At 44.1% G+C, this 22337-nt stretch overlaps 1 protein-coding gene across 2 annotated transcripts in view; it reads left to right on the top strand.

Moving 5' to 3' along the window:
- The window catches only part of ZC3H11D (zinc finger CCCH-type containing 11D), a 42706-nt gene extending 39008 nt beyond the window's left edge, over positions 1-3698 (top strand). For both annotated transcript variants that reach the window (XM_090041019.1, XM_090041020.1), the window contains one exon: positions 1999-3698. In XM_090041019.1, coding sequence (XP_089897145.1) covers positions 1999-2024 — 26 coding nt within the window. In that variant the 3' untranslated portion in view covers positions 2025-3698. The remainder of the gene's footprint in view (positions 1-1998) is intronic.
- Positions 3699-22337: the final 18639 nt, after the last annotated feature.

Here is a 22337-nt window from a genome sequence, read left to right as displayed (position 1 = left end):
TATATAGATTGTATACATGATGTTGTACATCTTTAATACGTACAGACAGTGTGGCAGAGCAGCATTGGGGTGCTCACCACTTAGTGGGCTGTTGCAGGTGACAGATAAGCCTGCACGGTGAGCAGCAGGGAGACCCCCCCCCCCACCCCGGTAGCCATTTAAAGGGACAGGGTGTGTGACAGCACCTTTGGCATCTGCCACTTTGAGGCTGAGAGCAGGCAGCTGGCAGGTGTGGGCAAGCCCTGATGAGGCGGCCATTTTAGATCCAAGCTCACATGGCTGAAGCAGAAGTCTGCTGCAAGCAGCTGAAGAACAACACCTGGCTGAGCTGCTGCTCACAACACCTTGGAGGTAAGGGCAGAAGCTATGGGGATTGCAGGAGTCTCCTGGTCCTGGGTATGACTGAAAAGTGCACCCTGCTGGGGAAGCATGGTTTGGTGGAGCTGCCCATGGCAGGGTAGCTCCCCAGAAATGCCAGGCCAGTTGCCACTCCAGTGAAAGGCAGGGAAGGGCACCTTATAACTGCAGCCCCCACAACATGGTGGGTAACCCAGGGAATACGGCCTGTGTTTGGAGGGGCCCAGGAAGGTGGACCTATGTAAGAGAGAGTGGGCGAGCAGTGCTAGAGCCTAGACAAAACCTTTGACTGGTCAACGCTGAAGCCAGGACTAGGATGACAAAAGGGCTAGAAAACCCACCGTGAGGGATGCACAGAGCCAGGGGGTCTGGGGATCAGACTAGCCTGGAGGTGGGCCAGGGCTGACGTGGCCAAAGGTCTCAGAGGGAAGCCACACCCAAGAGGGAAAGAGGTCTAGGGAGCTGACAGCCCAGAATGAGGATGGAGTAGACCACCTGAGTAGGAAGGATCTAGTTGTGGTCCAGACTCAAATGTCATGGGGCCCAGTGTGAGGCCAGAGCCATTAAGACCCTATGATGCCATCTGCAATGCATGGGCCACAGTGTAGGGATGGTATGGAGCTGTGGACAGTGTTCCCTGGCATTGGGGCATAAAATGGGCAGCCCCACGCACTTTTACACCAGTTTTAGGAACAGCAAATCATGGCAGGCAAGACTGGGTGGACTGCCCATACAGGGACGGGTGGGCAGGCTATGTTGAGATCCAGCTCCAAGTTGGCCCCCTGTCACAGACACATAGTCACAAAAGGTTAAATTCAGTAAAGGACTGAGGTGCATAAATTCAGTCCAAAATTGCAATTCAGATATCTCTTGTTCTGTTGTTGCCCACCCCTGGAGGCATTTCAGCTTACTAGATAGTATTTTCCTGGCCTAAGCAGCTCAGCCCTGTCTCCTACCTAATTCTAGTGGAGATCCTGAAAACATGTGTTGCTCAGCCTAAGTCTTTTGGTAGGTTGTTTGTTTGAGCCTCTCATACTGAGGAGGAAATTAAATCCAGGTCTTCCACATCCAGGTGAGAACTCTCAGCCCTAAGCTATTACATATAAGGTAGGTGATACCACCACCACTACATAGTGCATCCTTTGAAAGAATATTTATAGGCACCCACCATTAAGAGAAAGTTTCAGGTTGTGGAACCTAAGTAAATGGAGATTTCTACCTACTGCCTTGAGTTAGATGCCTAATTATGAAGAAGGTGGGATTTCAGATGCACAGTTTTTGGCTAGCTCTGTGGAGCATCCTACTCAGCATGCATGCTTTTTCTGGAACCCAGTCTCAGGCATCCAGTTCTCCCTATGCCTAGAAACCAGCAATAAATGCCACTCTGTGGTCAGGTGCCTAAGTCTTTTACTGAATTTAGCTCACAGTACTTAGCTGCATTTTAGGAAGTTGTTGAGTAAAAGATAGTATGGGAATTTGAGAATGTGTGCATATTATTAAGACCTGGCCATTTCTCTTTATTTAAATAAAGTATAAATACTGTTATAAATTCTAAGCATTTATACTCTGAATAAGTCTTCAGAAGAACAGATTCATAATAGAATATACAAAATTTTGCTCTGTTATGTATTTTGACTACAGAGCCAAGAAGAAGTGGAAGCAAATAAAAAGCCAAGACTGGTTTGGAGAAATGAACGAAAGAAAACCACGGTACCTCATACAATTTACAGAAAAAATTATAAAAATGCAAAATCAGAGAACAAGATTACAAAGTACTTCACACTGATGATCTGAAGATGATAAAATGCAAATTCTAAAAATAAGATGCAAGAAGTACACTGTAGTGTCTCAAACCTGATAAAAATGCAAATTTAAAAAGTCTATGCTGCATGTGTGGTTATGAAGATCTGCGGCATATTCAGTGTGTTGCTGAAGTTTAATCTAGTTGGAAATGTTGACAATTCAAGTTATTGTTTAACTTTGACCTTGGCTGTACAGTACAGATTGAAGCAAACCCTTATTTTTGATCTATATAAAGAAAAGAACCTTGAATCTAATAATAGATACTGCTAGCTGGACTTGCTAGCAAATCTGAGTGGCACTTCAGAAGGATTTCAGTATACATACCAACTTTGACACACTCTACACAGGGACAGCTTTGATATGGTTTTGAATGGTAATCATTTAACTCTTACCCTGATATTTGGTGACTGACTCTTCACTTGTTCCTGAATGTTTGCTATTAATTGCAAGGAAAGGAGAATTGGATTGTGAATAAGATGACTAGACTGATAGTTAACTGTGGTAAATTATTCCAAACATTTTAAAGCTAAAATTTAAGAGATTATTCAAGAAGATGGAGAACAAAGCTGAGAAGATGATTTGAATTCTCAGTGCATTTACAATTAGCAGTGAACATCTGCTAGAGTTTGACTAGGGAACCTCTTTTTCTTATCTTTTCCTCATTTTCCCTGCATGGTTTTGGCTTAGTGAAGCAGAAAGAAGCAACCTGTTATCTGGGAGAATTGATGTTTGGTTCAGTCTGATTCTAGGAGTGTTTTATCAGCCTGTTTCATGAGGAAAGGAGAGAACATTGTGTAGCAGCATGGTGAATGCCCCTTCACTTCATGCTGAGACAGGAATTTGAGGCTGGACAAAGAAGTTATAAAGCATTTAGCAGGAGCAAGTGGAGTGGAATTGGGCAAAAACAGAGATCACAAGCTACATTAAAGAGCACACAGGAAAAGTCCAATTATCAAAGGAACAGAACAATTAAAAGTAAATGCCCTCAAAAGTTTAAAAAGAAGAATGGAATAGTATTGCCTGGAAAACAACCCACAGCAGGTCAAAATTTTGCATGGAAAAGACTGACAAAGAAGAGCAATAACAAATTTACAAAGTAATAATTACAGTCAAGATTAAGATTATGCATAACCTATTACAAATAGGCTTGCAAGATTGCAGAAAATACATCAGAAAGACACTCTCAGAGATGCTGCATCATTAGAATTACAGAGGTATTAGACCCATGCAAGTGGATTCCCGTTCAACCTTCCAAGGAACATTGTTTAAAGTTTCACATCCAGATGTCTGACTGACTGATCTGCCACACCTCATACTCCTGTATAAATATGAATATGAAATTATCAGAATTAGAGCACAGTTTTGAATCTAACAAGTTATCTAAACAACTGTAGTTTATTGTGTGGGTTTTTTAATAGGAGCAGCTGCGCAAGCCTAGAAACAATTAAATTCTTTCCTTTTAACTATTTTCTAGCAAACTTTTGATCTTGCATTACTGGAAGTTTTCATTACAAACCGAAATGAACACTCAAGTCCAACCAGACACAGCATGTTTCAGTTTCAGTTTTAATAAATGGATTCAAGCTTATGGATTTTCCCTGTATGGATTTTCCCTGGTTTTTCCAAGACAGAGAAAAACTTTATTCTTCCTTCATTTTTCATGGTGTTTAAGGTGGCAATACCTCACAAGGGCAGTCGCTCTTACAAGTTTACTATCATCACATATGGCCGATGTCTTGAGATAATTTGGTCCTATCTAACCCCAGCTTTCGCCCTTATTTAGTTTCCGAGCTTATTTCTGTGTCTTAATCCAGATCTGAGTACTCTTTCACAGACTTTAATTATTATGTATAAAAGCTGGGAGATAAGAGGATGCTAATACTTTACTCAGTGTATATGCAGATGAACAAGTTACCTCTGTACATGTTTTAAAATATATTTATTTAAATCAATACCCTTTTAAATTAATACTCTTTCCAGTCTGTACCCCGAGCTTTACCTTTTCGTAAAAGCAAAGTTGTTTTGAAGGATAGTTCTTCTGGAACTTCCTTCTGGAGCTGTGGGATCCAGTGATTCCACCAGTACCTTTTGCTGTGTCCTCTCCAAAGTTTTAAAAATATGTTGAAGTCTTATCCCCCAAAGCATTTAGTAGGACTCAGAAATCTTTGGTCACTGCCTCCTACTGCATCCAATAGATTTTGCAGAAAGCTTTGATCCCAAATTCATGCTGTAACAACTAAAGCCAGTGAACTGAGGAAGATTGCTTTATGCCTGAAAGCTTGTCTAAGATCTCTCTCAACTATACAGTCGGTCCAATAAAATGTAACACCCAAAAGGGCCTTCTTTCACATATTCTCTAGATCAGTGGTATCCAACCTTTTTGACAGATATGCCACAAGTTCTGCCCTCGCTGAATGCCTTGTTCAGTCTGCTGCTCTGCTTCCTGCTCTGTGCTCCGTTCCTCATCTGCTGCTTTATTTTTTGCTTCCTGCCCTGTATTTTCTGCTTCCTTCTCTCTGCCTGATCTGACGCTCTCCTTTCTGTCCCATATCGGTGTGTCCAGATGAGCATGGATGTGCAGTATGCGGTGCCACAGACCCATCTGTGGCACCACATGTCGCACATGCAGATGTTCCCTGCACTGATACTTTGCAGCAGAGTAGGGTGGGGGTTGACCCCACAAGATCCCAGGGTCCGAAAAAACATGGCTAAAAAAAGCAGGGTGGTACACATGGCTGCAGCACACACCACCCAAAACTGGAGCTTGGCCAGCCAGAGTCATGCTTCAGCTGCCAGCCAGGCTTCCAGCTGCAGGAGTGCCATGGCTGCAGCTCCCTGATGCCCCCAGGACACCAGGTAAGGCTGCTGGGGCCAGAACAGTTGCTGGTCCCAGCCTTCCCTACCCCACCCAGGCTAACATGCCATGCACCAAAGAGTGTATGCAACAGGTGTTCTGCAGCACTTTGTGCCGCTACTACTTGTCCCTAGGGAAACACACGTTGCCACTCATGGGGACGTGCCCTGTGTCATTGTATTCCTTGCTCCCTCTCCAATCAGTTGTGTGCCACACACACAGGCTGCCCATTCCACTTGTGCCATATGTGCCACAGACTGGCCAGCCCAGTCCTAAACCATCATGGGTACAGCATCCCTTCAACACTACCATAAAGCCATGTAGGAAGTTATGTATACATTAGAATATTTTCTCTAACCAGAGAAAGAATAGAAAATCTAGAACATGTGTTTTAACCCTGAGATGGGGAATTATGCAAAACAGAAAGCAGTACACTTTAACATGCATGTATTGTAGTAGAGCAAAGCTGCTGAAACTATTTTTTCTTTTAATTAGACATTGTCACTTTGGATTTCTAGGACACACTGTCCTGAAGCAACATTGTACATCTTGCCTGCCTGAAGCAATTTAAAATTTTAATTCAGAAGAGTGTTGTGCTTAGTTTTTTTTAACTTCTTGAAAATACTATTAATTTGGGCTTTCATGCAAAGTAAATTTAGACATGTATATTCACTAGTCTCTCTGTCCTCATAATTCAGAGTACAGAATATCCTATGGAGGCAACTTTAACAATGGTAATTTTTTTTCTTTTTGCCTTAATTTAAAGACAGTGTAAGAAACATTTAATTCTTTTTCCTTCTCTCTATATTTTCCATGTGAATTGTTTAGTACTTGTGACAATGCTGGCTTTGAAGGCCTTGAAAAATTAACTTTATTTTTTTATTCACAAAGCAAGTTTATAATGGCCAGAGACAGGTGTATAGTTTAAATGCTTCAAATTTGGAGTGCTCGAAGTACTTCTGTGACTGTGCAGCTCCCACACATACTGGAGCACTTCAAATTCAGTGTATGGCAGCAGTCCTCCCCAGCCAGGGGGTATGAACAGGAATTGCTTGGTTCTGTGGCTTTTGTCTCCCTGCCCATGTGGGAGGTGTGACAATGGGGCAGACAGCCAATGAGCACTCTCCTATGTCCTTCAGAGCTTCTGGAGCTTGAGAGATGTGTGAGAAATTCTACCATCCAGGCCCTTGGGTGGAGAGCAAGAATCCCTGTGTGTGTGTGGCCTTCCAAAACTAGGAGACAGGAACTTCTGGAGACTGAGTCACACAGGTATTTCTGCTTCCCAGCCCGGGGGCTGGAGAGACATCCTTTGCATGCTTCTCAGGTGCGAGATATTGCAGACGATAGCCAAGCACACAGGAAAGGGCTCACTGGCTGCCTGCCCAGGTCTCCTCCTGCTATCCATATACCAGAGAACTGACCATTTTGTAGACCAGTGGCTTTCTAACTTTTTATGCTACCATACCCCTTACCTGAAAAATATTCCTGCTTATACCCCATGCATCTTTGCATGTTTATTCCTTAGGTAGAGTGTCCACACTAAGGTCAGCATGTGGCAATGCCATTACTCACTGCACTTTAACCAATTAGAAGCTTCACTGCCATTTTTCAAATGTAACTGTCTACTCCTTGGCAAAGTGCTGCGTACTCCCTGGGGATATAGAATCATAGAAAATGAGGGTTGGAAGGGACCTCAGGAGGTCATCTAGTCCAACCCCTGCTCAAAGCAGGACCAGCCTCCACTACATCATCCCAGCCAAGGCTTTGTCTGTTTTGAAAACCCCCAAGGATGGAGCTTCCACCACCTCTCTGTGCATACACCAGTTTGAAAATTACTACTGTAGGAAGCACTTTAAAGATGGTTTTCATTTTTGGAGGATCATTTTTAGGTGCTTTAGCCCTTTTAAGTGATTCTTTGGCCATACTTATCTATATGTTTGCTGTCTAGAGTGCTTCAAAGGTATTTGGAGAGCTTCAAATGTTACCTCTCTATCAATAATAGTGTGACCAGTGCAGTTCAGGAGAGTGGAATTCAGGCACCTGCCTTTCTGCTGGGACTGTCAAAATGGGAAGGGGAGTGGGGGTGCAGAAAAATAACAACAGTAGTGCTTTGTGTAATGTTGAAAGCCTGTTCAAGGACAAAGCTACACCATCAAATGTATTTCAGGCAGCTGACCAAACAGTCACAAGATAATAACTGTTGCCCCAATGATTCCTTTTTACCAGAGACCCCCAAGGATTGACACAGCCCCTTGTCCAAGTTGGTATCAAGTGAACTTTATTTAGTAACCCCTAGGCTCATTACAAGTATTCTTCCTTGCAATAGGATCTGGCAAGTGGTGCCTTAGACATTACAGCAGTGACCTTTGGAGGTAGCAGCCTCAGATCCTCTGCTGAGTGTGTGGGATTTTTTTTCTGGATTCCTTGTTACTCAAAGCAACAGTTCCAAGGCTGCTCTTGTCTCCCCAGGGTGGCAGCACAAACACACACTCACTATCTCTTTGTTTGTCCACTGTTTTATAACTTTCTCATATCAAACTCTCTAATCAAGTTTCTTACCTCATCTTGTTAGATAAGGAGCCCTGTGGTGGCTGCAGGGCACTGAAGTCCCCATGCCAGTACTTGCCAGCTGCTTATTGCAGGCTCTTGCTCCCTCCACCGTGGCTCCACAGGGCTGCAGCTGTCAGTCCCTGCAACAGGCACTTCCCAGCCTATTGGATGGAGCCCGTCTGTGGCAGGGCAGCAGTGACTTGGGGGCGGGGGGAAGAGCAAAATACAAGCTCACCCAGGGCTCCATTTTTCCTAAGATGACTCTGGGAGTCACTGTACACATACCTTTGGCTCCCTGTTACAACGAGATTAAAAGATTTTCAGAGTCTCCTGTTACTTTAAGGGGAAAGTGCAGCAGGTCAGCCTTGGTATGTAGGCAGGCAGCTGAGCAGAAGCTACCAGCAATAAACCAATAACCATGAGACCCCAGGATAAATATTAAATGGAAAAGTGTGTATTATAACAAATTCATGAATCAATGCCAATAACAGCAAATGAGAACCACAAAACAAACCAGTATCTACAGTATTTACAAGACAGAATCAAACAACGCCACCATCCAAGCACTAGATGGAAGTACAGAGCACTCAGACCTAGTGTGGAAAGCGGAACGGCTCCTCCTACTTCCACCACACTCAGTGAGGATTTCTCCACTGTTCCTAATCAGGTACTGAGCACCTCAAAGCCATCTATATATCTATCTACCAGTGGCATTTCATTTTAATCATGGGAAAAGGTGGATTTGGGGTGATTTTTTTAAAACTGAAAACTGGGGATTTTTTTTAATTGGAGAAAACGAGGATCCCTGCCGATCACTCTCTCAAGAACTTACGCCACCAATTCTCAGTCCCACCTAAGATCAAACCCACAACCATGATCACACCACATGCCACTTGCTTGCTCATGCACAATCACACCCAGTCACTCACCAGGGTGATGACTCACATGGGTTTTAGACTAGTTACATCATGTCGCCTGTCAATATCGTGTTTGAACCAATCACTTGTCCATCACTGTTGGACACCCCACAGCTATTATCACTGCACACTTCATGACGTAATCTTCCTGCCACCACAGTTAAATAACTATGGTGGACTGCACATCTTCAAAGCAAATTAATACATGTACCTGGGACATGACTTCATTGAAGGTAGAAGTTCAGGCTTTCTGCAGTCTTCAGGCCCCCTAGTCATGCTGGCATGCGCGTACAGTATTGTGATGAAACTACCCAACACAGGCCAGCATCTGGGGTCTGCAGGCAAGCACTTAGTCACCCAGGAGATCTGGGAGGTGAGAGCTCAAAGGGAGGTAGGGGTTGCAGACCAGAGGACCAGGTTCTGTGGGTAGGTGTGGAGGCCATGGAAGGGTGCCTGGTGGGGCACTCCAAGACTGGCAGCCCAGCCTGGGGTTGGGGACCCAGAGGGCTAAGGGCTGGTCCCAGGCACACAAGACAGGGGCTAGGGGCCAAAACAGGGTAGGGCTCAGGAGCCAAGGTCCAGGGAAGTGGGCCTATACTGAGGGGCACAACCAAAATAAAAGGGACAAGCCTGGAAAGGCTGAAGCCCAGGCCTCAAACCTATCTAAGTATTGGGGAATGATTTTGGATTTGAGTAAATAGGATATGTATATTTAGTCTGTATAACCTGGAAACTATCTGATGTGGAAACAGAAAACGAATTTGGGGCCCAGTTTTGGAATCACCCTGTAGATCATAAAAAGTAATTACCTACTGTGTGTATGTGTGTGTGTGTATGTGCGCGCGCGTGCACGCACCCATATTTTCATCAAGGGACTTTGAATCGGGCCTGTAATAACTTGTGTGTGTGTGTCTGTATGTATGTATGTTTGTATGTATGTATATATACACATACGCATACATGTATAGGTATATATTTAATATATACTATATATAGTATAATATATATATAATAAATGTTATATATATAATGTCATGTATATTATACTATATGTTATAATATATAACATTGTTATTTTCCCTGAAAACAGAGTTTAAATGTCAAATTTACAACTCTGTTGGTAATTAGTTATTGAAGGTTAACTTAAAAGGGAGAAATTCTAAGCATCCTCTCTGCACTCATCAGCACTCTCTCAATTCATGTAGTGTCAATCATTTAAAAGCAAGCATTTAAATGATAAATATAAGGCTTGAACCAATGAGCTGCTACACATTCCCTGTAAGGTGCTAAGTACCTTTAGCTACCACTGAAATCAATAGGGAAATAACATTAAAAAATATATTAATGCATATGCCTCTGAAAAAAATCTAACCAGAATAGTCATCACTAGAGGTCAGTATAACCATAGGAATGCAATCAGATAAGTAACACAATTTCAGTGGTAGTATATGTTTTCTCATTACCATATCTGAATGTGTTACTTCTATATGGATATAGTGAATTTAGGGGGTTTTGCCTTGGCAAAATTATTATAAGAGCAAAATATTTTATTCTAAGTTACTGGAAGGTCTTTGAGACTTGATAATAACATTGAAACCCATTAATTTTATAATTATTTGTGCAGTGAATGCACATTATATTAAGTACACGTGCAGACCTGTTCTAGCATACACTAGGTAATTTAAACAAAAGTGGATTCTCTGTTTTTTAATTGTGCAGTGACATATTCAAAAATCTGAACAACAATGCATCCATCCTTTTTCCTAATAACAAAATAAGTCTTCTCTTCATGAGGTTTAGCTTCCAAAAGAAATCAGTAGCTTGTGGTCTGTTCATTAAAGCTTTAACAATTGATGGGGCACAGAGAAGCAAAGCTCAAGTGCAAGTGCTGTCAGGGAGTGCCTGACACAGAAGATGTAATGAATCATCAGTTTCCATAATGGAATCAAGATGAGTGGTCAGACTCAGATGCAGAGATGCATAAAGTATTTGCAAGTATACCTATGCAGGCCAGATGGTTCAATTCCTTTGAAAATCTTGGTTTGCATACTCCAAAAGGAAATGTGGAAACAAGATGCATTTTGTCAATCAGTAAATCTTTCTTCATACTTTTTACTTCTATTAGCAAAAGCAATATAGCTGAGAGATGCATTCTGTTGCTGTTTGCACATCACTAACTAAGAATGATTAGCTACATTCAAATTACAAGGACTGGATTCTGCCTGTAACACCTATGCAGCTGCACTGGGATAGAGGTGTAAGTAAAGGCAATCTCTGGAAACAATAGTGCTTTGTGGGAGGAAAGACTCTATCCTACAGAATACTATATAACATGATCTGGTCACTATATATATATTTTAAATTATGCATAGGCTTAAGCACTTTACTGGAGTACTGAATGTCTGTCTGGCAAGATTTCACCTTAACTGAGTGCAACCTTTCATCTGCAGAATCATTCAATTAATTCATAAGGTGCAACTATACCCTGCCTTTTGCCTGACTTCAAACTAATGTGGCTTACAAACTCATTTTACTACCCTTGGCAATAAATGAGACCAAACCTTTCAGATCTCAAGGTGAATTTTCAAGCTGAGCAAATCTGATACAATATTAAGTAACAATAAATTATACAGTGTCTATGGAGTCCATATTTTGAGTGGAACCAAAAGTAGATTTATAGCAAATTATCTCATTTCTTTCAGTTAAAAGCATTCAGCTTAATATCTAAGAGCTGGTATTTAGTTGAACTCCTGTTTAAATGCTATAATGCAAATGATGAAATGATGCAAAAGTTGCAGATAGGGTGATAAAAAATTGTACGTGGTTTGGATTCCTGAAGAACAACAGCTCACCAGTGTTTAGAACTGGACTTACTGTTCTTGTGGATTGTTTGGTATGTTCCTGTATTTTACAGTGGTTGCTGGCGATGCATACCTTTATGGGCTCTTTAAGAGTTTGTTGATTTTACCTGGGACAATCTGTTTTTCTTTTGTAGGGTGTCCCAGGAAGCGGGGTAATGCAGGATACTTACCTGCAGCCCAGAACAAAGCTCACCGGGACTGGGGACAGGAACCCGTGCGACTTGTGAGCCGCCTCTATATAGAGCTGCAGCTGGTGTGGAGGGGGTGGATGGCTCGGAGACAGAGCTGCAGGAGACGTCGGAGGAGGAGCAAGCCCTGAAGAAGGATCCTGAGGAGGCTGGTGAGCCAGGGGCGAGGTTCATCAGGGATAGAAGCATCCCATCAACATCCCTCACTGTTCACCGGAGGACTGAGCGCTGGCCTAAAAGAAGAAGAGCAGAGGCACCCACGGGAGCACAGCTAGACTCAGGTGGAGTGTCGGGACAGTGGGGTGTGGAGGATGGCACGCTGGGAGGCAAGAGCCCGGGATGATCCAGATGGCGGTCATAATCGGGGCGTGGTCGCTGCCAGGGCCCAGGAGGGCGAGCGTGGGGAGAAGGGTCTAAGAGAAGTGGAATCGGCAGAGGGTTGGTGGAGGAGCACGGCATTGTGGTATGGTTGCTGATAAATTACCCCAGGTTGGGGAGTTTGAGTTCAGTAAGGGCACCCAGGGTGTGGGGCATAGGGAAGCTAGAAAGGAGTTCTCGTGAGGTAGTTCCTTGTAGGATGGGTGCAAGAAGTGAGGCTCGGCCGGAGTGTGCACGACCTCCCCCCGCGAGGCGTTAGTACGCAGGAAGGTGGGCGAGATCTACAAGGAAGGCCCCAAGATATCAATGAGGCAGCCCAGCAAAGGTGGCATGAGGCCGGGGTTTAGGGGTGGTGGAGCCCTGTGAGCAACCGCTGGGTCGGACCCGGGCCACCAAGGGACCCACCAACCAATCCCGCCCATTGAGGAACACCAAGACGTGGCAGGCGGAACATGCAGCAGGAAGACCCGAGCCACCACAAAGCGGCTAGCAGAAGCCCAGCAGTCGCAAAGGCAAACAGAATGTTATCAGAAATAGATCTGTCAAGTTATGAATCAGAAACTGGTGCAACTTAAGACACTTAAAGTCTTAAGAATGTTCTCCTGTTTCCTAAGGAAGCATTTCATTTCATCCTTAGTTTGTGTCCATTGTGCCAACTTTTTGGGAAACTCATATACACAAAAAATGGTGTTAAACAGGGCACTTTGGAATGGTGGACCCTTATATGATTTAGTGACTGCTGTTACTCCATATGTCTAAAGTATTTTGGATAATTAGGCATCACTTGTGTAGACACTGTTAAGTGGCAAATATAGCAGCTTAACATTATCAATATGATTTTTACATAGAGTTCAATTCCATAAGTTAATCTTGGACCTCATTTTTCTTCTCTCAGAAGCTCTTTGAATTGTAATGTACTTTGATGGCTCTCCTAAGTCAATTGTACAATACCATGAGAGCAAAGAAGCATTGTATCTGTTATGAGCTCAGGCTTGAGCCAGGTGCTCAACAAAATAACAGTTCTTATGTGTTGATTTGTTCATTGCTTTAGGAGTGACCTGAAAGATGTGGAAGCTTACATGAGTGCCTGCTGTTTTTGTGATGGCTATTTTGACTGCCAAAGGATGTCAGTAAAGGTGGTCTACAACAGTGGTTTTTCTCAAGTAACAGATTGTATTAGTGTTGTAGGTATGAAGCTTGAGCACCCAGTGTGATACGCCAGTACTGGCTGCAAACTGGTTGTTGAACATGAATCCCAGGGGTTTGTGATTAGTCACTATTTGGAAATGACAGTCATAAGAGCATTGGTGAATATACCTGCATTGCCAGATGAGAGCAAGAGGGATTCCCAGAGAAGCAGCAGTAAGAATTCCATGCAGATAAGACTGCTGCAGTGTTTCAAGTCTGAAACCTGGCAGATGTTTAATATTTCTTACCTTGAGGCTGTGGATACCTGCTGTTTGATTTAAGACATTAGAAAAACTATCAGTATGCCCTGTACTGAAACTGCTGCAAAATAAACAGCCTCAAAAGTTGAAGTCTTTCAAGTTCTGATTGTTTTATTTGTCCTTGGGCATACTGCACTATTTTCAAGTAATGCTGCACAGTGATTCACAGCAGATTCACTTCCACTTGTTCCAGCCTGAGTGATCTCACTGTTAATGCACTGGAGACAGATGCTAAAACCCCCTTTATTTAAAAAATACTAGTGAAATATGTATTAATATTATTTAAAAGCTGTTTTAACAGCAGTGTGAAACACCTGCACCATTGGACTAACAAGCTTTCTGTGTTTGGTGTGATAGAAATGTAAGTTTTATAATATTAGAGCTTATAATTCATCCCTCTAGTTTGATCTCAAGAACTTGATCAGCCAATGGCTGATTCCAGAGACTAGAGCAGAATTTTACATCTTCCTTCCTGGTAAGACAACAGTAAGATCATTGCTCTTTGAATGCACACTATTTTATTGCAGATCATAAAACTAAAAAGCTGTTTTTAACTATGGGACACATTCACTTGAATCAATGATCCATCATTTTGTGAACTGCATATGTTGGGTTAGGGTCATTCCCCTCAGGTTGCTATCATTTCCAATCCCTGCATGCATTGGGCATCTGTCCTAGACTGAGGATTCATGGGCATGTAGGAATTATTATACGAGACAGACCAGTGGATCGCTTTCCTAGGCTATAATGTCTGAGCATGCTTTAACACCTGATGTAGGCACCTCTTAGTCTAACCTGGATCTGGCCCTTAGAAGTTTAGAGAGCCCTTGCTGCAGCCAGGTTCTCAGTGGTTCCAGGCTTCCTGCTGAGACTAAGGGCACAGATAGAAGTCAGGGAACTTTTGGAGAGACTGGATGTATTTAAAGAAGCTGGTTCTGATGATCTCCACCCCAGAGTGCTGAGGGAATTAGCTGAGGTCATTGCAGGACCCCTGGCACAGCTTTACGAGCACTCATGGTGCTCTGGTGTGGTGCCAGAGGACTGGAAGAGGGCCAACGTGGTTCCCATTTTCAAAAAATGGAGGAAGGAGGACTCAGGAAACTATAGGCCAGTTAGACTTACTTTGATCCTGAGTAAAGTTTTTGAGAGAATTATCCTGGCGCATGTCCATGAGGGGCCAGCAGGGGAGATTATGCTTAGGGGCAACCAACACGGGTTCAATAGAGGCAGGTCCTGTCAGGACCAGGTCACCAAATCCTTAGATGCAGGGGTAGCAGTGGACGTAGTCTTTCTGGACTTTTGGAAGGCCTTCGACACTGTCTCCCACTCCATTCTTATTAAAAAACTAGGGGACTGTGGTGTCAATACCTACACAGTCAAATGGGTTGCTAACTGGCTGGAGGACCGCACCCAGAAAGTGGTGGTGGATGGGTCATTATCAGCCTGGAGGGATGTGGGCAGTGGGGTTCCCCAGGACTCACTTCTCAGGCCCACACTGTTCAACATCTTTATCAGTGACTTGGACGAGGGGATAAATAGCACCTGTTCAAATTTGCTGATGACACTAAGATGTCGGGGGATGTGGGCATGCTAAAAGGGAGGAATAGGCTACAATCAGACCTAGACAGGTTACAGGGGTGGGCAGAGGAGTACAGGATGGGTTTCAATACTAACAGGTGCAAAGTGATGCATCTGGGAAGGAAGACCCAGAAGCATACCTACAGGCTGGGGAACTCCCTTCTCATCAGTGCAGAGGCAGAAAAGGATCTTGGAGTCATCATTGATGCCAAGATGAACATGGGCTGGCAGTGCGGGGATGCAGTCAGGAAGGCCAACTGCACGTTGTCATGCATCCACAGATGCATCTCAAGCAGGTCCAAGGAAGTGATCCTCCCCCTCTATGCGACACTGGTCAGGCCACAGTTGGAGTCCTGTGTCCAGTTCTGGGCGCCACACTTCAAGAGGGATGTGGACAACATGGAAAGGGTCCGGAGGAGGGCCACTCGCATGGTCAGGGGGCAGCAGGGCAGGCCCTATGAGGAGAGGCTATGGGACCTGAACCTGTTAAGCCTCCACAAGAGAAGGCTGAGGGGGATCTAGTGGCCTGTTACAAACTGGTTAGAGGGGACCAGCAGGCACTGGGGGAGTCCCTGTTTCCCCGAGCACTACCAGGAGTGACTAGAAATAACAGTCACAAGCTGGCAGAGGGTAGATTCAGACCAGACATCAGGAGGCGCTACTTCACTGTCAGGGTGGCTAGGATCTGGAACCAACTTCCAAGTGAAGTCGTGCTGGCTCTGACCCTGGGGGTCTTTAAGAGAAGGCTAGCTGAACACCATGGTGGAGTCGTTTGACCCCAGTACTTTTTCCTGCCATGGCAGGGGGTCAGACCTGATGATCTGCTCAGGTGACTTCTGACCCTACCAACTATGAAACTATGAAGTCCAGCTCCCCACCTTAATGGAGAACACTTTGCAGGAAGTATTCTGAATAACAACAATCCCCTGGACCCAACAGAAGTTCCACTCCCTTTCCCCATTTCCATTCTGAAAACAGCGACAGGCTGGGAGGCAGTGCAGACACAAGTTATAGAAGAACAAGGTTTCAGATTTTTGCCCGATCAGCCATTTTTTAGGTGGTCTGCATCTGTGCATTTGTATTTGGCCATGGCTGTAGACTGCTGTCTGTGGCCAGATTGCGTGAAAATTGTCACTTCTGTCTGCACCCTGGTCTGGCTAGAATCTGAACATGTAAGATTCACAGAATGACTAGCAACCCTGGATCACCTGACTTTGGGGTTGTGCACGATAGGTCTGTTGTAAAGCCATGATTCACAGCTCTAAAGAAACCGACACTGGGTAAGAGACCAGGGGAACCCCAACTACTGAGCAACTTGCTCAGTCAGCTGTAAGAGATCAGGCAGAAAACCTTAGCATCAGGCAGGAACCCTGCCTGTGATTAACTACAAATTTATCCAGGTGATACATTTCCACAAAATACTTTATGTCTGACAAATCTGCATTTCTGTCACACATCTGTTTTGCTGGAAAAAATTGCAGTTAGTATTATCTAGCATTTCCAGGCAGAAGTCAGGGCAAGAGCAGTGGCACCTTTAAGACCAACCAATTCAGAGAGGCATAAGCTTTTGTAAGCAACAGCTTATTTAATCAGATGCCAGATTGACTTTCTCTTTATCATATTTTCTCCTAAAATCATACAGTCCCATTTATTTCTTTTCCCCATCTACCAATGTTTTTCCATCTCTCTACTCCTTTTTGTTGTCTGTCTCTCACCCCCCTGTTTTTCTGCTACATTCTTTTGAAAATAAGGCAATCAGCATATAATACAGTGTGTTCCAGATGAGGTTATATTGTTGATTTATATGACATTGCATTTTCAACATTATATTCCATCATATCCTTTTGCATCTTAAATCCGTTAGCTTTCTTAAAATCAATGCTGCACATTGGAGCTGAGGTTTTTATTTGGGCATCCAGAATGTTCCCCAAGCCTTTGTCCTTCAAGGTAATTTAGAACAAAGTAAACTGCTTAGTAGGTCAGATTATTCAGTGCATATTATTATCTTGCATTCCTAAATCAGCAAAGGAAGTAGGTACCAGTGCTGTTATTATTCTTTGAGTTGGTCTAATAAAAGATATCGGATTTACCCAAAGAACCTCATTTGCCTATGTCCTTAGACCAACATGGCTACAATCTACACCCCTGAAGTACTGTTATCAGGCTTCTACTATGGGAAGACAGCTTGAAATTTGATCTAGCGAGCACACAATAAATGTTGTCCAGTAGAGACGCTGAGGTGAATTTTTTTCCTGCAGAGACTTGTCCTCCTCTTTCTAAGTCTGACCCCATCCACTTCTGCAACTCTGTCCTGAACCCCTCCCAGACTTCTACCCTGGGAAACTATGGTATACCTGTACATCTTATACTATGTAACGAAGTACTTCCTTGTTTTAGTCCAGAAAATTATAACCTTTTCCTGATATTACTGGCCTAAATGGCATGCAGTTCATTCAGAGAGAACACTGGAGAGAAAAAGTCCTTGGTTTAAATTACTAAATCTACTTCTGTAGAATCACCAGTGGTTTTTATTTAAACGCTCCCTTTCTAACAGGCCTTGAAAGCTTCTTTAAGGAGCTAGCCATTCAGCCACTGTGGAACTGCTTAATAGTTTTGGCTCTTACATTTTTTGCCCTTTTTATTGAGTTTTCTACCAAATATATAGAATTTTAGCCCCAAATTAACATGTTAAACACATGCTATAGAAGGACATCAAGCAAGCCCAGTGCTGAGAGCGAGGGCAAACTGAAAGAAAATACAATGTTGAAAAACCTAGTAGCATCAATAGCTAATTAAAAGAGCTGAAAAGAGTACAGAGTATCACAAAAAATTAATATTAGATCCATCCATACTGAAAGAGCAGACATAATTAAATGGATTGAGAGTCCAGGTTGCAGAGGTGAAAAGTTTTTTTCATCTAGTAGGCATCTGCTGAGAGATCAGTAGAGTCTCTTGGGTTTTTTCAGCATAACAGTTCATTGCTTATAGAACAAATGACATGGATTAAACTGGATTCATGTTCCTTGTGGATTAAGTAGCTGTCTTCAGTGAGTTTTCTTGCTTAACCCTTCTTCACAGTATTTGTTTATAATGAAGAGGAAATTGCCACTTAATAAAGCATCAAAACAGCAATGATTTTTTGTATACCCTTATGTTTTTACACTTCCGAAAATTAAGCTCCTGGAATATATTATTTGCTGCAGAAGCACTATGTGGACTGGATTTGTTTCTAAACCCTTCAAATTTTTGCATAGAATCCTTGTCTGCATTGAAAATGTTATTTAAAAGCATATTTAGATTAAAATCCATCCTCAAAAGGAAGAATAGGATGCATGACCTGGTTTTTAACAATTGTGTATGTAATCTTTCTGGCCCAGCACCAGGTGGCAGCAACAAGGGCTGAGTTCATCTTAGGGCAGGAGTGGGCAATTATTTCAACTGGAGGGCTGCTTAATGGGTTTTGGTGAGCTGTCAAGAGCTGCAATGGCCCCACTCCTTGACTGGTGCCCCACCCATGGTCTCCATCTTGTGACCAGAAAGAAGTCCCACCCCCTAACCCTTAGCCTGTGCCACCAGAAGTCCCTCCCCTTGCCCCAGGAAGAACTCCAGAGGGTTGCCGTCTTGGAAACAGAAAAACCCCCAATAAACTAGAAGTCAAGCATCTACTACAGCGTATTTTAATTTTATTTCAAAAAAGATTTTTGTCCTGATTTATGTGTGTTCGCAGAGTCTATATGGAGGTGATTGCATAACAGCTCAAAAATAAAGTCTTATTCTTGTACACTGTGTGTGGGGGGGACATGTTTGTGGGGGAGCGTGTAGTGTGTATGTATGGTGGGGGGTGGGCGAGTGTGTGTGTGTAGGATTTGTGAGGGAGTGTGGCTGTATATGTGTGGGGTGTAGGTGTGTGTATATGGGGAGGATTGTGGAAGGTATGGGTGTGTTTGGGGTTTATGGGTTGTGGGGGGTGGGATTTTTCACCTGCTCCTCACTCCCATGATGCACAGCTCATTCTGGTGATGGCAGTAGAAGCAGCAGCAGACCTTCAAGGTGCTTGTGGCCTGCACAGGTGCATCCACCGAGTGGTGCACAGCTCCAGCCAGTTCTAGGAGTTACACGTGGTGGCAAGGTGTGGCCCACCTGTATCATGCAGGGGTCACGTGCAGCTCCTGGTATTTGCAGAAGCCCCGTGTGATGGAGCCTGCTGCCTTTCCTGCTCCCTGCCCTTCACTGGGAAGCAAGAAGCGAGGCTCCCTGCTACCTGCAGCTCCTGAAACGGGCTGGAGTCATGCACCACCCATGCGCCTGCACAGGCCCTGAGCACCCTGAGGGCCCACCAACTGCTGCTGCCACCACTGCCAGTGGGGGCTGTGTGGCACCGAGGGACTGTGTGGGGGGATCCCCACACCTTCACCCTCTCTCACATCCTACACACCTACACCCTGCCCACCCAAGCTCCACTCTCATATCACCCTACCGGGCACTGGGCATGGGACTGGGGCATGCTCCCACTAGCCCCAGTCCCATGCTGTATATTCCTACCTAGCTGCAGCTTCCCTACCTGGTCCCCAGAGTGAGTGCTGCAGCAGGGACACAAGGAGGAGCTGCTGGAGGCTGGGGAAGCGTGAAGCAGTTTCCTCGGTGGTTGCAGCCATGGCAGCGGTGGCCCCAGCTGGAGGATGCACAGGAAGGTGGGAGCATAGCACATGGGCTGGGTGGGGTAAAATTAGTCAGTGGGTACCCACAGGCTGGATGAAATTGCCTTGCAGACTAGGTTTAGTCTGCAGGCCTTACTTTGCCTGCTCCTGCTTCAGGGGTTTTGCACAAATTGATTATGGTGGCTGCAGCCCCTACCCAGAAACCTGGAAAAATAAATTCTGCCTGGGTGTTCCAATGTGAACATACTTCCTCACTTACAAGCAATATCAAACTGTAACAGGGTTTATTAATGGGAGAAAGGAAGATGGTCTGACAGATTAAAAAACCCCTTAATTAATCAGTAGCTCATCTCAACCCACTATTAGGAATTCAGCATAGTGAAGAGGTTTAGAGTTCTCACTTAGTCCCACACAGGGTGAACACTGTAGTCAGAAGAGCTAGTATAGCTCTTAGCCCATGGTTTCCCTTGCCTCACCACTGCTGGAGTATTGCTCCAGCACTGCTGTTGCCACTCCTTACTGCTGCTGTGGGAGACACTGTTCCTTACCAACCTCACCGCTGCTAGGACATTGCTCCTCTTCTGGTTGCAGGCAACCCAGCTCTTTTAGGGTGCAGACAGAAGTAACAATTTTTGCGCAAATTGACAACAGAACACTGTCTATATCTGTGACCAAACACAAGTGCATGGCTGCAGACCACCTCAAAAACAGCTGATCAGGTGAAAATCTGAACTCTCATTGCATGATGGCTCAGATGAAGATGTTTCAAAACATAGCATCTTTTGTAACTTGTGTCTGCCTGCCTGCCAGCCTCTGAGCCGTTTTCAGACTGGGAGGGGGAAAAGGGTGTGGAAGGACTTCAATTTGGGTTTTTTTCAGCTCCTGCCGGAGGGTGAGGCCCCCCCGGAGGTTGGGGGTCTCCAATTCACTCACTCCACCCTCCAGCACTGGCTGGAGAACCCCTAGAATAAGCTTCCTCTGCTCCCTTTCCCCCCTCCCAGTCTGAAAACAGTGCAGGTTCGCAGGGAGGAGGGGCCATTGCTTGGGGAAACTGGCTTCAGGCTCTCAGTCAGTAACTAGACTCCCCCTCCCCCGGACCCAACAGTGAATTTCTGTTTGGTCTGGGGGATTGTTGCAACTCAGGATGCTTCTTGCAAAGTGTTCTCAGTTATAGCAGGGAGCTGCACTTCTGTCTGCACCCATAGATGCAATCCCAGTTCCTTCAGGATCTGGCAGGTACAGATTTCAGCTGTTTAGGACTGAGTGGATAACAGACTCAGACTGAACCCACTAAAGGGATTTATACGTGACCAGCACTTATCCCTGTGTGGTTGGATGGTGAGATGCAGTACCATCTTTTTTTTTCATATTATCTTTATCAAGGCAAATCAGTTTCAAATTCTATTGGGCAAAACCAAATGGTCAGGATTCAAAATTTATCTGAGCAGAACTCAGTCATCAAGTCTATATGGCTTTCCCTCCCAGACCCATCAGTTTGGGCCTTTGGATACTCCCCAAATCCAGGCAGGAATTGTATGTGTAAGCCCCAGGCCTAGAGGTTCAGATATCCCCAATCTTGCTTGATCTTAGCCAAGAAGCAGTACCATCCCCCTAGAAAAGCTCCAACATGGACCCTCTTCTTCCTCCTACTGGACTTCATGAGCTGGGAATTCACATCCACAAAAGTTATGGTGAGCACTGACTCCTAATCATTGGGTATCCAGGTTGTAGTCATATTGGTTTAGAGGAAAAGGCAATCAGGACTCATAGTAGAGATGATACCTCATTTTCATTTCTACCCAAGAGAACTTTTTCAATCTTTTCCCCAGTGCTCGATGAAGGGTGTTTGTGCCCAAAAGCTTGCAATTAAAGACATTTTTTTTCCAAAAATCTTGTTGGTTTTACAAAAGATATCATCTCTACTACGAGTCCTGATTGCCTGACTCCTAATCTACATTTACTCAGTGATCTCTTACATCTGTCCCCTTATGACCTTTACCATTTCAGAAGGCAGGGCCAAGTGCACACAAACCTGACTTCCCTACCCTTTTATATTCAATATGTTAAAAGCAATTAAAACATGTTATCATAGTCAAAACAAGGACAAAAGAGATTTTCACTCCCTCACTCATGCCTACCAATGGAGAATATGCAGATGAGAGAGACATTCCTCATAAACTAACCTTACATACCACTGGTGACATGCAGATAAGCACCACAGAGAGGTTGTCAGGCGAGTGGGTTCACATATAAATTCAGTGCTATTGTTGAAAAGGGTTGTTAAGCAGCATAGTGGGATTCTTGGTCATCTTTCAGTGATCTCCATATCAGGTCCAATCTGTGATTAACAGCAGTTTTCTGCTTCTGCTTCCAATTCTACAAGCAGCTTGAGCTCTGAGAATAAAGCCAAATTCTGTTTTTTTTTTAAATGAATCATCATCAACAATGAAGATTTCAAATGCCAGTAACACCTGTGCAAACCCCTCTGTCTTCAGATTAATCTGAGTGACATCTGTGCAAACCCCAATTCCATCAGTACTATTTGCCAAGGTGGAACTGGGTATGTTTATATCTCTACTCTGTCTCTACCAAAAGATAAGCCCTATCATTACATTCCAGCTATGCATATGCTGTATATTCAAAAAACACTGGCGTCAGTGTTAGGGCAGTGCTGGGTGCACTCAGAACCCTACTCAGGCACTTTCTCAAAATAGAGAGCTTGAGAGTACATCCGGGCACATGCTA

Source organism: Crocodylus siamensis, chromosome 4 (genome assembly GCF_052110815.1).
Source record: "Crocodylus siamensis isolate JL-2025a chromosome 4, ASM5211081v1, whole genome shotgun sequence".
NCBI classification, from domain to species: domain Eukaryota; kingdom Metazoa; phylum Chordata; order Crocodylia; family Crocodylidae; genus Crocodylus; species Crocodylus siamensis.
The sequence above is the reverse complement of the archived record's forward strand: the minus strand, read 5'-3'. Positions and strand labels throughout refer to the sequence as shown.